Source organism: Carcharodon carcharias, chromosome 6 (assembly GCF_017639515.1).
Source record: "Carcharodon carcharias isolate sCarCar2 chromosome 6, sCarCar2.pri, whole genome shotgun sequence".
NCBI lineage: Eukaryota > Metazoa > Chordata > Chondrichthyes > Lamniformes > Lamnidae > Carcharodon > Carcharodon carcharias.
The window spans coordinates 133,616,188-133,635,956 of record NC_054472.1 but is presented as its reverse complement, the minus strand read 5'-3'; the positions used below and the strand labels follow the sequence as shown (position 1 = coordinate 133,635,956).

General features: G+C 42.6%; 1 protein-coding gene across 1 annotated transcript in view; it reads left to right on the top strand.

Moving 5' to 3' along the window:
* The window catches only part of pip4p2 (phosphatidylinositol-4,5-bisphosphate 4-phosphatase 2), a 98,621-nt gene that overhangs the window by 45,963 nt on the left and 32,889 nt on the right, over positions 1 to 19,769 (top strand). The window contains exons 3-4 of the mRNA XM_041190619.1: positions 73 to 179; positions 12,496 to 12,619. Of these exons, the coding sequence (XP_041046553.1) occupies positions 73 to 179; positions 12,496 to 12,619 (231 nt within the window). The remainder of the gene's footprint in view (positions 1 to 72; positions 180 to 12,495; positions 12,620 to 19,769) is intronic.

The following is a 19,769-nucleotide window of genomic DNA, read 5'->3' as shown; positions in this document are numbered from 1 at the left end:
GCAGTAACAAAATATTTTAAGTATTTGTAGAAGAAACTTTTTTGTTCATTAAATGTTGTGCTTTTTTCCCAGCCAATCAAAAATCCCCCTGCAGGAAAGAAGTATGTACGATGCCCTTGCAATTGTCTCCTTATTTGCAAGGATACATCACGGCGCATTGGGTGTCCAAGGCCTAACTGGTTGGTATGAAATTGCTGCATTCTAGTTTATAGGAAGTGGAGATTTTTCTTAACTTGAAGATTTCAGCAAGTTCTTATTTATCATCCATTTGGCAGGGGACATCTGCAAAAAGATAAATTGAGTAAACCTTGTTAACAAAAAGAACACCTGATGAGGTAAATGCATCAAAATAAATCAGTACCACTTTTTAAAATTTGATATTATTTGTGACAAAATGCCAATTCTTAGCCGTGAAAAAGTAATTTTTCTTAATGAGAAAGAATAACCAAGATAAAGGTTCATTAATAAAACCTGACAAACCTGTGTAAGCTGAATTTTATAAAATTCTGCAGGTAGAATTTAGCAAGATGCATTTTTTGGAACACAAAGTCATGCTATAGGCATGCACAAGCATTATCTAAAAGAATCTGTTGACGTTTTGAATGTGATGGCTTTGCGCAAGACTCTGCCATGGGCAATACATCCTCTATATAAAATGTTTATGCTGAGCCCTGTGACTTAACTTCTGCAAGTTATTTAAGATCGCAGTCTGAGTTCCTGGTGAAAGCATTTTTTTATGCTGCCAACTATATTTTGCTCTGTGCATCAGTTGGTTTTGTTGATAGTCTGCTGTTTTTATGATATATTTGTGATATATTTTTCCTTATCCTTGGCGGTTCCCACATTTTAAGGAGCACTCCACAAAATACTTAGGCTGAGAATTTTCTTGGGGTTTCTGAGGGTCTTGTATGATTCAGATGAGGCGTGACTGGTTTATGAGAGGACAAATCAGGTCCAACAACCACCTGTGCGGTAAGACTTTATATTTAAACTGCCATATGGACAACTAGCAATAGCAGGTCTGCCATTTGTAACCCACCCTGCAGGATTATCCTTTCCATTGATTTAAGACTATAATGAGTTGGCAATCTGCAGTCACCAATTTTTTTTATTTGGCGGTGAAAGTTAAAATCTAACCTGAGGTGTATTATTTGCATCCATCATTACCTCATGAATCTGTTTTTATAGGCTCCTACCACACACAGCTAAACATGTCAGCTTCTGCTGCTCAAGACGTGGCTGTTGATTGGCTGTATCAACTGCTGAAAAGTCTGGAGCAGAGATGATTTTCCCCATAGAAGTGAAAGTTGAAACCCTGCAAGCTACCATAAGAGAACACCTGCTACCTTAGCCAATCTGTCGTTGATACATGTATAAAACAAGTTACAAATCTTTGATTGGAAAGGGCAACATCTTCATCTGTTTCATTGTTGAGAGTAGACATCAAATGGCCAGAAAGCAAAGCTATCACCTTCCGTACAAGGTATTAAATATGGCTCCAAACCTAGCATCAGGGATCCAAATATCAACCTTTTGATCAGAAAGGAAAGAGAGAGTTTGCACTGAATTCATGCTCCTGTGCACCTGACCACAGAACCACCACTTGGCATATCAGTTGTCTAGGAGGCATAGATCATTCCTTAATTATACAGAAATCTTTAGACCCCCATATTATTGGAAGGAAAAGGAACACTAGAAGGAAGGCTTTAGGAGACTACCTCTGTTACATTTAGCTTCAAAGACAGACTTTACAACAGCAGAAGAGTGCCTTCGGCTAGAAACCTCTGTTTTGTTTTTCTTTGGTCATCAGTTCCACCTGTAAGTGAAATGTGCTATCCAGAATTGTATATGCTGTTTCAGACTGCTTTGAAAGTTGTCTGGTTCCAACTACATAAATCGATAGCTCTAAAATATTAGCATGGTGAATTTCCTTGAGACTTCCCCTGATTGACCACATATAACTTAGCCCAAAGATCAGCAACTGTTCTACTTATGCATCTGATGGGGGTTTCCACCTATTTTCTGTAAAAGCTGTGATGATCTGGAGAGAACCTGAGAGAATTTCGAGCATGGCTGCTAGAATATGCAGGTAACAACAGATGAGATGAACAGCATTTGCTGCTGACCATGACCTTTGAAATTGTCATTGTGTCAATAACTCATAATGCCTTTACCATCTACAGAAGAATCCATTGCCAGAAAAGAGCTGTTAAAAGGTATGCTGACTGAGGTATTTCAACCAGCCAATCAATCTTGAATTCTTATGAGGCTTGAAATTAATTAAGCATTTTGTCATGACACAGTCCCTTAGTGATCTGGGGAAAGGGGTTAATTGCCTAATGCTCAGGTGGAGAAACATATTGCACAGCTTATGGCCTGTTATGGCTCTGTTCTATCTGTGCAGAAATGAACACTTTTTTTATTATTCTTTCACGGAATGTGAGCTTCGTTTGCAAGGCCACCATTTGTCGCTCCTCTCTAATTGCCCTTTATGAAGATAATGGTGAGTTGCCACCTTGAACCGCTGCAGTCCATGTGTAGGTACACCCACAGTGCTGTTAGGAAGGAGTTCCAGGATTTTGACCCAGTGGCAGTGAAAAAACGGGGATCTATTTCCAACTGTGAATGGTGTGACGCTTGGAGGCAAACTTGCAGGTGGTGGTGCCCCCATGGATCTGCTGCCCTTGTCCTTCTAGTTAATAGATGTCACAGGTTTGAAAGGTGCTATTTTTGGAGTTTTGGTGAATTGATGTAGTGCATCTTCCAGATGATACAGACTGCTGCCACTGTGCGTTGATGGAGGATGGAGTGACCATCAAGTGGGCTGCATTGTCCTAGACTGTCAAACATCTTGTGTTGTAGGAGCTGCACTCATCCAGGCAAGTGAAAAGTATTTCATCACACTCCTGACTTGTGCCTTGTAGATGGTGGACAGGCTTTGCGGAGTTGGGAGGTGAGTTACTCGCTGTAGAATTCCCAGCCTCTGACCTGCTCTTGTAGCCATGGTATTTATGTGGATCATCCACTTCAGTTTCTGACTGGTAAGTTCCAGCATGCTAGTGGTGGGGCATTCAGTAATGGTAATAATTTTGATTGTTAAGGGGAAATGGTCAGATTCTTTCTTGTTGGAGATGGTCATTTCCTGTCGCTCTTGTGATGTGAATGCTACTTGACACATATCAGCCCAACCTGAATGTTGTCCAGGCCTTTCTGCACATGGACACAGACAGCTTCAGTATCCTAGAAGTCATGAATGGTACCGAACACTGAAATCATAACTGAATCCCCCACTTCTGACCTTTTGTGAGGAAGGAAGGTCATTAGTGAAGCAGCTGAAGCTGCTTGGGACTAGGACACTACCCCGAGGAACTCTTGCGGTGATGTCCTGGAACTGAGATGATTGGCTTCCAACAACCACAACCATCTTCCTTTGTGCTAATCATGACTCTAGCCAGTGGAGAGTTTTCTCCCTGATTCCTGTTAACATCAGTTTTGCTAGGGCTCCTTGATTCCATGTTCGGTTAAATGCTGTCTTGATGTCAAAGGCAGTTACTCTCATCTCACCTTTGGAGTTCAGCTCTTTTGTCCATGTTTGAACTAAGGCTGTAATGAGGTCAGGAGCTGAATGTTCCTGGCGGAACCTAAACGTCAGTGAACAGGTTATTGTTAAGCAAGTGCCACTTGATAGCATTTTTGATGAATGCTTCCATCACTTTACTGATGGAGTGTAGACTGATGAGGTGGTAATTGGCTGGGTTGGATTTGTCCTGCTTTTTGAGTACAGGTCGAAGCCAGTGTTGTAGCTGTACTGGAACAGCTTGGCTACGAGCGAGGCAAGTTCTGGAGACGAGCCTTCAGTACTATTGCCGGAATATTGTCAGGGCTCGTGGCCTTTTGCAGTGTCCAGTGCCTTCAGCCGTTCCTTAATGTCACGTGGAGTGAATCGAGTTGGCTGAAGACTGGCCCCTGTGATGCTGGGGACCTCTGGAGGAGCCAGAGATGGATCTTCCACTCAACATTTCTGGCTGAATATTGTAGCACTGATGTACTGGGCTCCCCCATCATTGAGGATGGGGATATTTTTGGAGCCACTTCCTCCAGTGTCCACCACCATTCATGGCTGGATGTGGCAGGATCACAGAGCTTAGATCTGATCCATTGATTGTGTATTTGCTTAACTCTGCCTATCACTTGCAGTTTATGATGTTTGGCACACAAGTAGTCCTGTGTTGTAGCTTCACCAGGTTGACATCTTTTTTTTTAGGTATGCTTGGTGCTGCTCTTGGTGATAGACATTGAAGTCCCCCATCCAGAGTACATTCTGTGCTCGTGCCATCCTTAGTGCTTCCTTTAAGTGGTGGTTAACATGGAAGAGTACTTATTCATCAGCTGTGGGTGGGCAGTACATGGTAATGAGCAGGACATTTCCTTGTCCATGTGTGACCATGAGACTTCATGGAGTCCGGGGTCGATGTTGAGGGCTCCCAGGGCAACTCCCTCCTGACTGTATACCACTGTGCCACCACCTCTGTTGGGTCTGTCCTGCCGGTGGGGTAGGACATACCCAAGGATGGTGGTGGTGGTGTCTGGGACGTAATCATACTCATTAAATCACACCTTACAGACAATGTCAGACTGTTCCTTGACTAGTTTGTGAGACAGCTCTCCCAATTTTCGCCCCAGCCCCCAGATGTTAGCAAGAAGGACTTTACAGGGTCGACAGGACTGAGTTTGCTGTTGTCATTTCCGGTGCCTAGGTCGATGCCAGGTGGGCCATCCGGTTTTATTCCTGACATCTGAGCTATTTCAGAGGTCATTTAAGATTCAACCACACTGCTGTGGGTCTGACCAGGTAAGGATGGCAGATTTCCTTCCCTAAAGGAGAAATGTGATGGGGTTTTACAACAATCAACAATGGTTTCATGGTCATCATTAGACTTTTAATTCCAGATTTTTATTGAATTTGAATTTTACCATCTGCCGTGGTGGGATTCGAACCCAGGTCCCCATAACATTACCTAGGTCTCCATCGCATTACCCTGCACTGGAGCAACTGGGCTAGAGGGTGGCTAATTCTGTAGCACACATCATTGGTGCTGAAGTTGGGATGTTATAGAAACACAAAATAGAAGCAGGAGTAGGTCATTTGACCCTTTGAGCCTGCTTTGCCATTCAATATGAGCATGACTGATCCTCGATCTCAACGCCATACTCCTGCTGTCTCCCCATACCATTTGACACCTTTTGAGCCTAGAAACCTACCTGTTTCCTCCGTGAATATATTCAGTAACTTGGTCTCCACAGCCTTCTATGGTAGAGAATTCCACAGGTTCGCCACCCTCTGAGTGAAGATGTTTCTCATCTCAGTCCTAAATGGCTCACCCTGTATCTTGAGACTGTGACCCCTTGTTCTAGATCCCACTGTCAGAGGAAACATCATTGCTGCATCCCCGTTAGAATTTTGTTTCAATGAGAGGGAGGTGCTGGCGTGGTGGACTAGTAATCCAGAGACCCAGGGTAATGCTCTGGTGACCCAGGTTCGAATCCTGCCACGGCAGATGGTGGAATTTGAATTCAATAAAAATCTGGAATTAAAAGTCCAATGATGACCATGAAACCATTGTCGATTGTTGTATAAACCCATCTGGTTGACAGGTTTCCTTCCCTAAAGGACATTAGTCGTCCTTACCTGGTCTGACCTACATGTGACTCCAGACCCACAGCAATGTGGTTGACTTTTAAATGCCCTCTGAAATGGCCTAGAAAGCCATTCAGTTGTAACAAACCGTCAAAACGACACAAAAAAGGAATGAATGCATCAACTGAGGCACTGGGAATGACAACTGCAATCATAGCCCTGTTGACCCTGCAAAGTCCTCCTTACTAACATCTGGGGGCTAGTGCTAAAATTGGGACAGCTGTCTCACAGACTAGTCAAGCAATAGCCTGACATAGTCATCCTCTCAGAATCATGCATTACAGATTATGTCCCAGTCTTCACCATCACCATCCTTGGGCATGTCCTGTCCCACCGGCAGGACATGCCCAGCAGAGGTGGTGGCACAGTCTGGAGGGAGTTGCCTTGGGAGTCCTCAACGTCGAATCTGGACCCCAAGAAGTCTCATGGCATCAGGTCAAACATGGCCGAGGAAACTTGCTGATTACCATGTACCCCCCCACCCCTTCAGCTGGTGAATCAATGCCTCTGCATGTTGAACATTACTCTGAGGAAGCACTGAGGGTAGCAAGGGTGCAGAATGTTCTCTGGGTGGGGGACTGCAATGACCATCACCAAGTGTGGCTCAGCACCAACACTGACTGAGCTGGCTGAGTCCTAAATGACATAGCTGCTACACTGGGTCTGCTAGACTGGGTGGTGTACAATTAAACAGCTCACTGGAGGAGGTGGCTCCACAAATATCTCCATCCTCAATGATGGAGGAGCCCAGCATAGCAGCACAAAAGATCAAGCTGAAGCATTCACAACAATCTTCAGCCAGAAGTGCCGAGTGGATGATCTATCTTGGCCTCCTCTGGAGGCCCCTAGCATGACAGATGCCAGTCTTCAGCCAATTCGATTCACTCCACATGATATCAAGAAACACTGAAGGCACTGAATACTGCAAAAGCTATGGGCCCTGCCAACATTCCGGCAATAGCACTGAAGACTTGTGCTCCAGAATTTGCTGCTCCCCTAGCCAATCTGTTTCAGTATAGCTTAAACACTGGCATCTACCCGGCTATGTGGAAAATTGCCCAGGTATGTCGTGTACACGCAGCAGCACAAATCTAACAATTACCACCCCATCAGTCTAACCTCGATCATCAATAAAGTAATGGAAGGGGTCATCGATAGTGCTATCAAGTGGCACTTGTTTAGCAATAACCTGCTCACGAATCACAGTGCAGAAGAGGCCCTTTGGCCCATCGAATCTGCACCAACACATGAACACCTGACCTACCTACCTAATCCCATTTACCAGCACTTGACCCATATCCTTGAATGTTATGACGTGCTAAGTGCTCATCCAGGTACTTTTTAAAGGATGTGAGGCAACTCGCCTCCACCACCCTCCCAGACTGTCATCACCCTCTGGGTAAAAAGGTTTTTCCCCACACTCATTCCCCCCCCCCCCCACCCTTCAAAATCTCCTGCCCCTCACCTTGAAGTTATGTCCCCTTGGGACTGAACCTTCAAATAAGAGGAACAGCTGCTCCATATCCACCCTGTCCATGCCCCTCATAATCTTCTACATCTCGATCAGGTCGCCCCTCAATCTTCTCTGCTCCAACGAAAACAACCCAAGTCTTTCCAACCTCTTTTCATAACTTAAATGTTTTATCCTAGATAACATCCTGGTGAATCTCCTCTGCACCCCCTTCAGTGCAATGATATCCTTCCTGTAATGCGGGGAACCAGAACTGCACAGTATTCCAGCTGTGGCCTCACCAAGGTTCTATACAACTCCAGCATGACCTCCCTACTTTTGTAAGCTATGCCTTGATTGATAAAGGCAAGTGTCCCATATGACTTTTTCACCACCCCACTAACATGACCCTCCACCTTCAGAGATCTATGGACACACACATGCCAAGGTCCCTTTGTTTCACAGAACTTTCTAGTGCCATGTCATTCATTGAATACTTCCTTGTCAAATTATTCCTTCCAATGTGTATCACCTCAGACTTTTCAGGGTTAAATTCCATCTGCCACTTATCTGCCCATTTGACGATCCCATCTATATCTTCCTGTAGCCCCAGACACTCAACCTCACCCGGCCAATCTTTGTGTCATCCGCAAACTTACTAATCCTACCCCCCCACATAGTCATCTCTGTTGTTTATATAAATGACAAGTAATAAGGGACTGAGCACAGATCCCTGTGGTACGCCACTGGACACTGGCTTCCAGTCGCTAAAGCATCCTTCTGTCATCACCCTCCGTCTCCTTCAACTAAGCTAATTTTGAATCCATGTTATCAAATTACCCTGTATCCCATGTGCATTTGCCTTCTTTATAAGTCTCCCATGTGGGACCTTGTCAAAGGCTTTGCTGAAATCCATATAAACTACATCAACTGCACTAACCTCATCTACACACCACCTCAAAAAATTCAGTCAAATTTGTTAGGCATGACCTCCCTCTGACAAAGCCATGCTGACTATCCCTGATCAAACCTTGCCTCTCCAAGTGGAGATAGATTCTCTCCTTTAGAACTTTCTCCAATAGTTTCCCTACTGCTGACGTGAGACTCACTGGCCTGTAGTTCTCTGGCTTATCTCTACAACCCTTCTTAAATAGCAGAACCACATTAGCTGTTCTCCAGTCCTCTGGCACTTCCCCCGTGGCCAGAGAGGAATTAAAAATTTGGCTCAGAGCCCCTGCGATCTCCTTCCTTGCCTCCCTCAGCAATCTGGGACACAAATCATCTGGACCTGGAGATTTGTCCATTTTTAAGCCTGTCAACACCTCCAATAACTTGTCACTCGCTATATCAATTTGCTTAAGAACCTTGCAGTCTCTCTTCCTGAGTTCGATATCTTCATCCTCATTCTCTTGGGTGAAGACAGATGTGAAGTATTCATTCAATGCTCTAACAATGTCCTCTGGCTCCACCCATAGATTTCCCCCTTGGTCCCTTATGGGCCCTACTCTCTCCCTGGGGTTATCCTCTTCCCAAAGATGCCCAGTTTGGGTTGTGCCAGGGCCCCTCAGCTCCTGACCACGTTACAGCCTTGGTTAAACATGGACAAAAGAGCTGAACTCCCGAGGTGAGGTGAGAGTAACTGCCCTTGACATCAAGGCAGCATTTGACAGAGTGTGGCATCAAGGAGCCCTAGCAAAACTGGAGTCAATAGGAATCAGAGGGAAAACTTTCCTTAGTTGGAGTCATATCTAGCACAAAGGGAAGATGGTTGTGGTTGTTGGAGGTCAGTTATCTCAGCTCCAGGACATCAGGGCAGGAGTTCCTCAGGGTAGTGTTTTCACCCAACCATCTTCAGCTGCTTCATCAATGACCTTCCTTCCATCATAAGGTCAGAAGTGGGGATGTTCGCTGATGATTGTACAATGTTCAGCACCATTCACAACTCCTCAGATACTGAAGCAGTCGATGTCCAAATGCAGCAAGGCCTGGACAATACCAAGGCTTGGGCTGATAAATGGCAAGAACATTTGTGCCACAAGTGTCAGGTGATGACTATCAACAACTATAGCGAATCCAACCATCGCCCCTTGATATTCAATGGCATTACCATCACTGAATCTCCCACTATCAACATCCTGGGGGTTACCATTGATCAGAAACTGAACTGGACTAGCCATATAAATACTGTGACTACAAGAGGAGGTCAGAGGCTAGGTATCGTGCGATGAGTAACTCTCCTCCTGATTCCCCAAAGCCTGTCCACCATCTACAAGGCACAAGTCAGGAATGTGATGGAATACTCCCCACTCACCTGGATGAGTGCAGCTCCTAAAACACTGAAGAAGTTGGACACCGTCTATGACAAAGCAGCCCACTTGATTGGCACCACAGCCACAAACATTCACTCCCTCCACCACCGATGAGTAGCAGCAGTGTGTACCATCTACAAGATGCACTGCAGGAATTCACCAAGGCTCCTTCGACAGCATCTTCAAAACCCATGACCGCTACCACCTAGTAGGACAAGGGCAGCAGACAAACGGAAACACCACCACCTGGAAGTTATCCTCCATGTCACTCATCATCCTGACTTGGAAACATATCACCGTTCCTTTTACTGTCGCTGGGTTAAAATCCTGGAACTCCATTCCTAGCAGCACTGTGCTTGTACCAACACCATATGGAATGCAGCGGTTCAAGAAGGCAGCTCTTCACCACCATCTTGAGGGCAACTAGAGTTGGGCAATAAATGCTGGCCCAGGCAGCGAAGCCCACATCCTGTGAATGAATAAAAAAAAATGACATACCCTTTCATTCTTCTAAACTCCAGTGAATAAAGGCTTAGTCGGCCTAATCTCTCCTCATACCATCCTGCCATCCTAGGAATCGGTCTGGTGAACCTTCGCTGCACTCCCTCTATGGCAAATATGCCCTTTTCGTAGGTTTTCCCATGTGTTGATTCTCGTGTTATCGGGGCCCAAATTTGCTAAAGATTGTCATCTGTGATGCTGGGAATCTCAGGAGGATCATCCACTCGGCCCTTCCAAATGAAGATGGTTCCAAATGCTTCACTTTGTCTTTTCTGCACTGCACCTATCATTGAGGATGGGATTGTTCATGGAGATTTTTTCTGTTTAATTGTTCACCTCCATTCATGACTGGATGTGGCAGGACCATGGAGCTTTGATCTAACCCATTGGTTGTTAGATCATTTAGCTCTGAGTATAGCATACTGTTCTTGCAGTTTAACATGCATGTACACCTGTGTTGGAACCTCATTTTTAGGTATGCCTAGCTCTGTCCCAGGCATGCTGTCCTAGACTCATTGAACCAGGATCGATCATTGGCTTGTTGACAATGGCAGAATGAGGGATATACTGGGCCATGAAGTTACAGATTGTGATTGAATACAGTGATGCTGCTGATGGTCTACAGCATCTCATGGATGTCCAGTTTTGAGCTGTTAGATCTGTTCTGGGGCCATTATGTGTGGTAGTACCATACAACTCAGTGGAGAGGTGTGAAGTGTGCAAAGATGATCTCCAAAAGGACTGTGGTGGTCACTTCTACCAACATTGTCATGGACTGATCCATCTGCCAAAGATAGATTAGCAGAGATGAGGTCAAATAGGTTTTTCTCATGTGTTGATTGTCTTGCAAGCAACCACAGGCCGAGTCTGGCAGCCACATTCTTCGAGACTTGGTCAGTGGTAGTGCAACCGTGCCGGCCTTGGTGATGGAAATTAAAGTCTGCCACCCAGTGTCAACTATCTACACTTACTCTTAAGTGCTTCTTCCTAGTTGTTCAACGTGGACAGGTACTGATTCATCAGCCGTGAGAGGTCAGTAGGTGGCAGAATGCTTCTTTGACCATGTTTGGCTTGATACCATGAGATTGCATGGTATCCAGAGTCAATGTTGAGGATTCCCAGGGCCATTCCTCATGACTTTGTACCCTTGTGCCACCATCTCTGTCTGTTAATTGTGTAATAATTATGTTTAGATGTATGCAAGTTTTGGGCATTAACTGGGGATTAATATGTGTCTCAAATCGGCTGAAACTGTAGTTTCAATATAATGAAAAAGTCTTTTTGCCAAGTATCTTGATATTCTTGCAAAGTTTCCTAATGAGTGCAAGATGAAAAGCTTCAACATGTCCTTTTTTCAGCAATGCTCAAGTTCTATGCTACCAAACAACTATTTGTAAAAGTAGTTGTTAGCTTGTAATGTATAACTGTGAATAAATGCTTCTAAAAGTCTGGAAAGGTATACTCCAGAAAGGTTATAACTGGAGCTCAATATGGCCTACCAGTTGCAACTTATCCGGGGCTATTGATTGAGGAGTCTGGAACATTGGCTGAAAGATTTGATTCGGTGAGTATGACTGTCGTGCTATTGCTTGACAGCTGAGACAGTCCCCCCCAATAACACAAGTCTCCAGATGTTAGTGAGGAGGATTTTGCAGGATCCACTCGGCTGGGTGTGGCTGTGTCTTCTCTGATACCTTGGTTGGTGCCAGGATTCCTGTCTAATTTTGCTCTTATTAGACTTTATCACAGCAGTTTGATACAGTTGAGTGGCTTGCTTGGCAATTTCATCAGGCAGTTGAGAGTCGACAGTATTGTTGTGAATTTGGACTCATATATATGGGTCAGACAGGGTAAGGATGGCAGATTGCCTTCCCTAAAAGACATTAGTGAATTGGATGGATTTTTATGTCTGTGAATAACGTTTTATTCTAGATTTATTTAACTGAATTTAAATTCCCTCTGCTGGACTTTAAACTCATTGTCCCCGGATCATTAGTCCAGGCCTCTGAATTACTAGTTCATTTACACAATTACTTTTGCTACCGTATGCCATTGCATGCTGCTTGATGCAAATGGAGAACAACAGACTAATTTAAAAATGGGTAACTTGTACATAAGCAGTTGTCTATTATCTCCTGAGTTAAGTGAAGCTGAAATTCTCCAGGAAGGCTTGAATACAGTTGATAAATTTAGTTCTACATTAGCATTCCAAGATAAATTGAGAGGTGCCAGTATACTACAGTAGGCACTGCAGTTGATTCTATTCCTATTCCCAGTGCAAAAAAATGATTTGAAATAAAAGTATGGAAAAAAAATTAATGGTAAAAACATTAGCTGTCATTTTAGACTATTTACTATCAAACTAAATTGCTTTAGTCTGGGATTTGTCATATTATCCAGACGAATCATCCCATACATAAGTCCGGGGTCAGATGGAAGTGGAACTAACTTATTGCAATGCCAGTAGCAAGTGATAAATGTTGTCAGAGATGTAAGATCCGTGTGCAATATCTAATGCAGCACTTGTTTCCCCACAGTAGACGCATAATTAATTTGGGTCCAGTGATGCTGATCCCAGAAGAACAACCTGCTCAGCCTGCCCTACCAGTGCAGCCTGAAGGTACACGTGTGGTGTGTGGACATTGTGGGAATACCTTTCTGGTATGTATGCAGCTAGTAAGTGAATTGATGATCATGCATGAGAAAGATCTACCAACCCAAGTATTAATTTGGAAAGGCTTAACCATGAATTAAATGGCTTTTATGTAATAACACTCTCTCTACATTTACTTCCTTTTGATTAGCACATGCTCACTGAACAGTAAGCGGACATTTTAAACTTTGTTTCAGTATTATGTGTCCAAGAAAGAGTACTGCTGGTGGGTCCAGGTGCTTTAAAATGCAAGTGATTTGATGCACAAAGTTAGACTTTGTGACCATTGCATTCTTAAAATATTATTCTTTCATGGAATGTGGGCATTGCTGGCAAGGCCAGCATTTGTTACCCATCCCTAATTACCCTTGACCTGAGTGGCTTGCTAGGCCATTTCACAGGGCAGTTAAGAGTCAACCATATCACTGTGGGCTGGGAGTCACATGTAGGCCAGACCAGGTAAGGATGGCAGATTTCCTTCCTAAAGAACATTAGTAAACCAAATGGGTTTTTACGACAATCGACAAAGGTTTCATGGTCACCATCACTAACACTAGGCTTTTGAATTCCAGATTATTAATTGAATTTAAATTCCACCAGCTGATTTGAGGGGATTTGAACCTTTGTGCGCAGGACATTAGCCGGGACTTCTGGATTACTAGTCCAGTGACATTAACAATACGTCACCATCTCCCCATCCAATAGCATGATTGCTGATTCACTCCGAAAACATTAGGATTAATTTCGCAATTGGGCGTTTCAAAAATTAAATTGAGAACCTCCATATTCTGCACAAAGCATTACGTTGTGAGACACCCCACATCTCGGGGCCCTGAATAATTATAGAATCATAGAATTGTTGCAGCACCGGAGGAGGCCATTCAGCCTGACAAGTCTGCAAGAGCAATTCAGCTCTTCCCACTCTCCTGCCCTTATCCCATAATCTGTACATTTTTAAATCTTCTAGTGCTTATCCAATTCCCTTTTGAAAGCTACGATTGAACCTGCCTCCACCATCCTCACAAGGCAGTGCATTCCAGATCCAAATCACTTGTGCTTTTTCAAAAAAAAATTTCCCAAGTCACCTTCATTTGTTTTGCTAACTGTCTTAAATCTGTGCCCTCTGGTTCTCAAGTTTTCACTATCTGTTGTCGGGTGGCCGAGCTGTACTATTAATGATACTTGATCTGAAGACAGTCTTGAGTGAAAACGTTAAGTTTAATTACAATATACTCAGCATCAACTACAGGTGTGCTTTCAACTCCAACTCTATCTCTACACTGACTGCTGCGGTAGCCCATGCTACTCTCCTATTGGTTACTACAGATGACGTGATCTTCCTTAAGTATTATTCTTAAAGGTACGTTACACACTAAATAAAACCATAATTACTATACTATCTATTCTGTCTGGACCCCTTATGATTTTGAACACCTCAATCAAATCTTCTCTTTAAGGAGAACAACCCCAGCTTCTCCAACCTATTCTTATGACTGGAAGTCCCTCAACCCTGGAACCATTCTCATATATCATTTCTGGGCCTTCTCCAAAGCCTTCAAACCATTCTTAGTGTGATGCTCAGAATTATAAACAACTCTAGTAGAAACCGAACTAGTTTTTTTATAAAAGCTCATCATAACTTCCTTGTTTTTATATTCTGTGCCTTGGTATATAAATTACACGAACCTTTGCCTTTTTAACCACTTTCTCAACATGCCCTGCTACCTTCAACAACTTGTACACAGGTTTCTTTGTTCTTGCACCCACTTTAGAATTACAACTTTCAACTTAATGTTACATTCTGGTAGGAAAAACGAGGATAGTATCACTTCACATCAAATTTCATCTGCCATGTGTCCACCCATTCTATCAGCCTATTTCATCTTGAAGTCCTTCACTATCCTCCTCACAGTTCACAGCACAGCAAATATTTGTGCAGCCTGCAAATTTTGAAACTTTGCCTTGTGCACCCAAGTCTAAGTCATTAATATGGAGATTTGAAAAATTATGGTCCAGTAGTGTGCCTGGGACCTCACTATATCTCGTCCTCCAGTCTGAAAAACAGCCATTTACCACCGCTTTTTGTTTTGTCAATTGGCCAATTTTATATCCGTTCTGCCATTGTCCCTTTTATTTACGGGCCTCAAAATTACTGAAGTGGCACTTCATCAGATGTCTTTTGAAAATCTGTTTACACCTCGTTACCCTGAGCGACTCTCATTGTTACCTTAACAAAAAGCTCAGTCAGGTTAGTTCAACACAAAATATAAACAAAACTGCTGAAAATACTCAGGTCAGGCAGCATCTGTGGAGAGAAACGGTTAATGTTTCAGGTCGGGATGGCCTTTCATCAGTTCGTGGTGTATTTCCAACATTTTTTTGTTTGCGTTTCAGATTTCTGACATCCACCTAATTTTACTTTCGTATTAGATAGATGCGATTTGCTTTTAATGTACCCATACTGGCTTTCCTTAATTAATTCAAACTTTGTCCTAGATTATAGTTTTTTAAAGTATTTCTACCACTGAGGTTAAATTGACTGGCCTGTTTCTTTGTAAATGCATTTATTTTTATTAAACAATTCAACAGTCGAATACTTACTTCCTCCTATTTTAAATATTTCCTTTCTCTCCAGTTTTTAGTCAGCAAGGTCAATCCAAAAACTTTTCTCAGTCACTTTTCGTAAAGTGTACATTACCCCACAAAAAATGATTATCTGCATAAAATTCAAATGAATATGCAGTCTTCAGTATGCTCACTATACAGAATCTTCCCTAAAAGTTTTGACAAGTAGAATTCCATATCCACAGTCAGTGTTTCAGTAGCTAAAGTATTTTCAACAGCCCTTTTTATTTTCTTAGCTTCCCAAGCTGAAAGACATTTCCCATTTTCACCCATTATATATGTTGGTCCACATCTTCCAATATGTGGAGAGGTGATGATTCAACTTAAGTCTCTGATGTGCCTCAGAGCCCTGAGGAAGTCCACACATGCACATGCAACACTTAACGCAGGAAGGTTAAAGTTCTAATTGCTCTTTTTATTTGTGATTCCCTACAACAGTGGGATCAGATGGCCAGAACCATGGAAACTTGGGCTGTTTGCCCTATACTTACACTGGTTTTTACACTGATTTGCTTAGAGCTTTTCATAGCAGGTGTAAAGCTTGCTCAGGAGCATAACTCCCTCTAAGTAAATCAGCCTTCGGCAACCACAACAATGCTCACCTCCATCCTGACATTACTCAGCATGTTCTAGAAAATGTTCGATCCCTCCCGACAGAGCTCAAACCCCATCTCAGCAGTGGTCACAACCGGCTTCCTTCCCAGCGATGCTTAAAAACTGCCTTTGTTTAACTTCACCCCTCTGGCATTGCTCACCACCACCCACCCTCTCCTAGGGAGTTGGAGCATTGTTGGGGGGGACGGTGGTGGTGTGCGTGAGGGTGGCTGGAGCATTTTCGATGGGTGGCGTGGCGGAGCATTGTCGGAAGGTCATTAATCTTATTAGTAATGCATATTTCTCAAATTCCACAGTAAAACTTCATAATCATTAACATACATTATGAAGATGTGTGAAATCTGGGCCATTATGAAACCGGCTGACCATGAATACCCATCCTGAAGATTAGCACATGAAGCATCACTAGAAATGACTAATTTCATTATCTTTGGGTCACCTAACACTGGGAAATAAAGTACCCATTTCTCCAGATTTAATTTTTTTAAACGTTATGTTACCCTTGAAACACTCTACTTTAGGCCGTTTTATCATGTACTCAATTCCAACACACCCAAATTAACATGATTAAGCCTGAGTGCCCAACCAGTTTAACTGACCAGTGAAGCTTCACAATTGATTTGTCTTTTCTTTAGATATGACATCATCTTCCTGTAAGGACCTAGCACTGTTAATTGGGATGGGAATAACATTTTGTTAATAGGATTGTTGATTTAAAGCTGTTTCATATCTACCCTGCTTAATACCTAAACCAGTATATTTAAAAGCCCCAGAAGCCTGACTCCCAATTAGAAATTCTACACTTACCTTACTAATAGCACAAATTTCTCAAATCACAGTAAAGTCTGATAAATCATCAACATACATTATGAAGGTGCGTGAAAGTTTTCTTTTATGATTTAAATAAAACATTCCGGGATCTGCTGTTTGTTGAAGATGACCTATTGTCAGCGGAATGGATCTCACTGAAAAATGTCCTGCATGTGCCATTCAAACCTTAGACACGTTTGTTTAATTTCCATAGTTTTCCTTCTACATCTGCCTGTTTGGCAGTTTCAGAAGACTTTTCAGTTTCTGAAAAGCATTGCCCTGCAACTTTTGTTATTTGATGTATACTTCCATGAATATGTTGCCAGAGTGAAATATATTTTCAAGATTACTTTTCCAACTGTTGGAGGGTTCAGCTTCAACATCTGTATCACTTCAGATGATCTGTTGCACTTCAAAACCCTTTGCAACTAACGTCACTTTAGCATTAAATGCCATCTACAAGGTCTTTTTCAGTACAACTCCACTTATGTGCCAAAGTATAAGGTTTGTTCAGACTCTGAGAACATTGGCAGGTAATCACACCCTGACAATTTAGAATTGCTTATAGCCATTCTTCACATAAGCTGTTCTGATTTATCTTCTGTCTGGGGGAAAAATAACTTAGTTTCCAATCTTCACCTTTCAGCAACCATGCTCTGCAACCATGTTAACTTCTTAGAACTAGTTGGTGAAGGAGGAGACCAGAAGTAAATATTTAGTCAGTTTTAGATTTATTCACAGAGTGAGACATTACAAGTGTATAGCTGCTATCTTTACAAGCCATTGCCAGTGTCAGTAAGTGTCTCTTTATAATTTTCAGCAATCAAAATGACAAATGAACAAATTATGAAGCCCCTAAAGGGACAGTGTAACTAAAACAAACTTGTCAAAATTAAATTAAAATGTTGTTTTGGCTGCTGATATGCTCCAACCACTTCAGTAAAATGTCTCTTTATGTGTGCATAAGTAATTATCCAATGAGTGACCCCCCACCTGTAGACACATAACCTTAATTTATACAATTAACCTGGCATTTTATCAAACTTTTGGAAGTCCATTGTTATGATCCCCTTAGAGGACTGTTAACTTGTGAAAAGAAATTGTCTTCCAGTGAATGACTGAAAAGACCACGTAACAAGATTTTAAGTTTTAAAAACTTGTACTTTAGACAATGGTGCTTTTAGTTTTGTTTGCTAAACACTTATCTCAAAATGCTGGAAATACTCAGCAGGTCTGGCAGCATCTGTGGAGAGAGAGAAACAGCTGACGTTTTGAGTTGAATCTGACTCTTCACCTGTCTTTAGTTCTGAAAATGTGATGGGTTTTGTGCTGATGAAAGGGGGAAGTGGGTGGGAGAACAAAAGGAAAGGGCTGGGATAGGATAGAGGATGAGAGATTAAATGATAAAGATGTCATGAAACAAAAGGCAAAGGGAATGGTAATGGTTGTAGTAAAGAAACAACATCTGTCCAGAGTGAGTGTGAATGGCAGAATAATTAACAGCTCTATCCAAAAGCAAAAATGAGATTAAGACAGCACAAAAAACAATAAAAATGGGGGACAAGAGTTCATGGTCTGAAATTGTTGAACTCCATGTTGAATCCAGAAAGCTGTAAATTGCCTAATTAGTAGATGGGGTGCTATTCTTAGAGCTTATGTTGAGCTTCACTGGAACACTGCAGCAGGCTGAGGACAGAAATATAAGCTTGAGAGCAAGGTGATGAATTAAAATGGCAAACAACCTGAAGTTAGGGTCATATTTGTGAACTGAGCGTAGGTGACTGCAAAGCAGTCGCCCAATAATCCTCCATTTGGTCTTTCCAATGTAGAGGAGACTGCATTATGAGCAGCAAAAACAAGTGTGCTAAATTGAAAGAAATACGAGTAAATCACTGCTTCACCTGGAGCAGTGGATTTGTGGAGCGAGGAAGTAAAAGAGCATGTGTTACACCTCCCGTGATTGCATGGGAAGGTGCTGTGGGGAGGGGACCAGGTGTTGGGGGATGATTGAATAGTGGACCAGGGTTTCGTGGAGGGAACGGTCCCTTCAGAATGCTGACAGGGGATGGGAAGATATGTTTGGTGGCGGTATCATTCTCCAGGCAGGGAAATTGACAGATGATCCTTTGGATGTGGAGGCTGGTGCAGTGGAAAGTGAGGACAAAGGGAATCCTATTGCAGTTCTTAAAGGGAGGGGGAAGTGGTGAAACCAGCATTGTAAGGCCTTAAGATCAACCCAGACGTACACATCAGTAAACCTGATGCATCCAAACAAACTATATTGGTCACGAGGTGTTTCAGTCCTGTGATGCATGTGTTAGCCTTGTATTCCTTTAAATATGCAGTACTAGAAAGTGCTTGCACCCCAACAATACATTTTAAGAGACTTATTACAATGTTAACTTGATTCACTAAATAGTGAGAATTGATGCAAAGTTAAGGAATATAGAAGTACTACTTATTATAGATTTGTTTATGGCAACACATTGAGGTCACTAAAGAGTTGTGATTCTGTTTAAAATTTTCCCCATGTGTCATTTCAAGACACTACCTTTCTATTTTTGGGCAGTTCGCTGCGTAATGATACTTCAAATCACAACGGAGTAAGTTCACTGGGTTGATTCCTGGGATGAAGGTGTTGTCTTATGAGGAAAGGCTGAGCAGGTTGAACCTATACACATTGGAGTTAGAAGAATGTGGTGTGATCTTGTTGAAACGTAAGATTCCGAGAGGCTTTGACAGGGTAGATGAGAGAATGTTTCCCCTTGTCTGGGAGAATTAGGGGGCAGTTTCAAACTAAGGGGTCTCCCATTTAAGATGGAGTTGAGGAAGAATTTCACTGAGGATTGTTTGTTTGGCATTCTCCTCCCCAGTGAGCAGTGAAGGTTGCATCATTGAGTTAGATAGATTTTTGATTTACAAAGGAGTTGTGGATAATGAAGTCAGGCTGGAAAGTGGAGTTTGGGCTACATCAGATCAGCCGTAATCTTATTGAATGGTGGAACAGGCTCAAGGGGCCAAATAATTATTTCCTCCTATTTCTTATGTCTGGAGGAGGATGCAGTGATAGCATGAAGAAAAGCCATGGGTATAGTTAAAGGCAGGGAT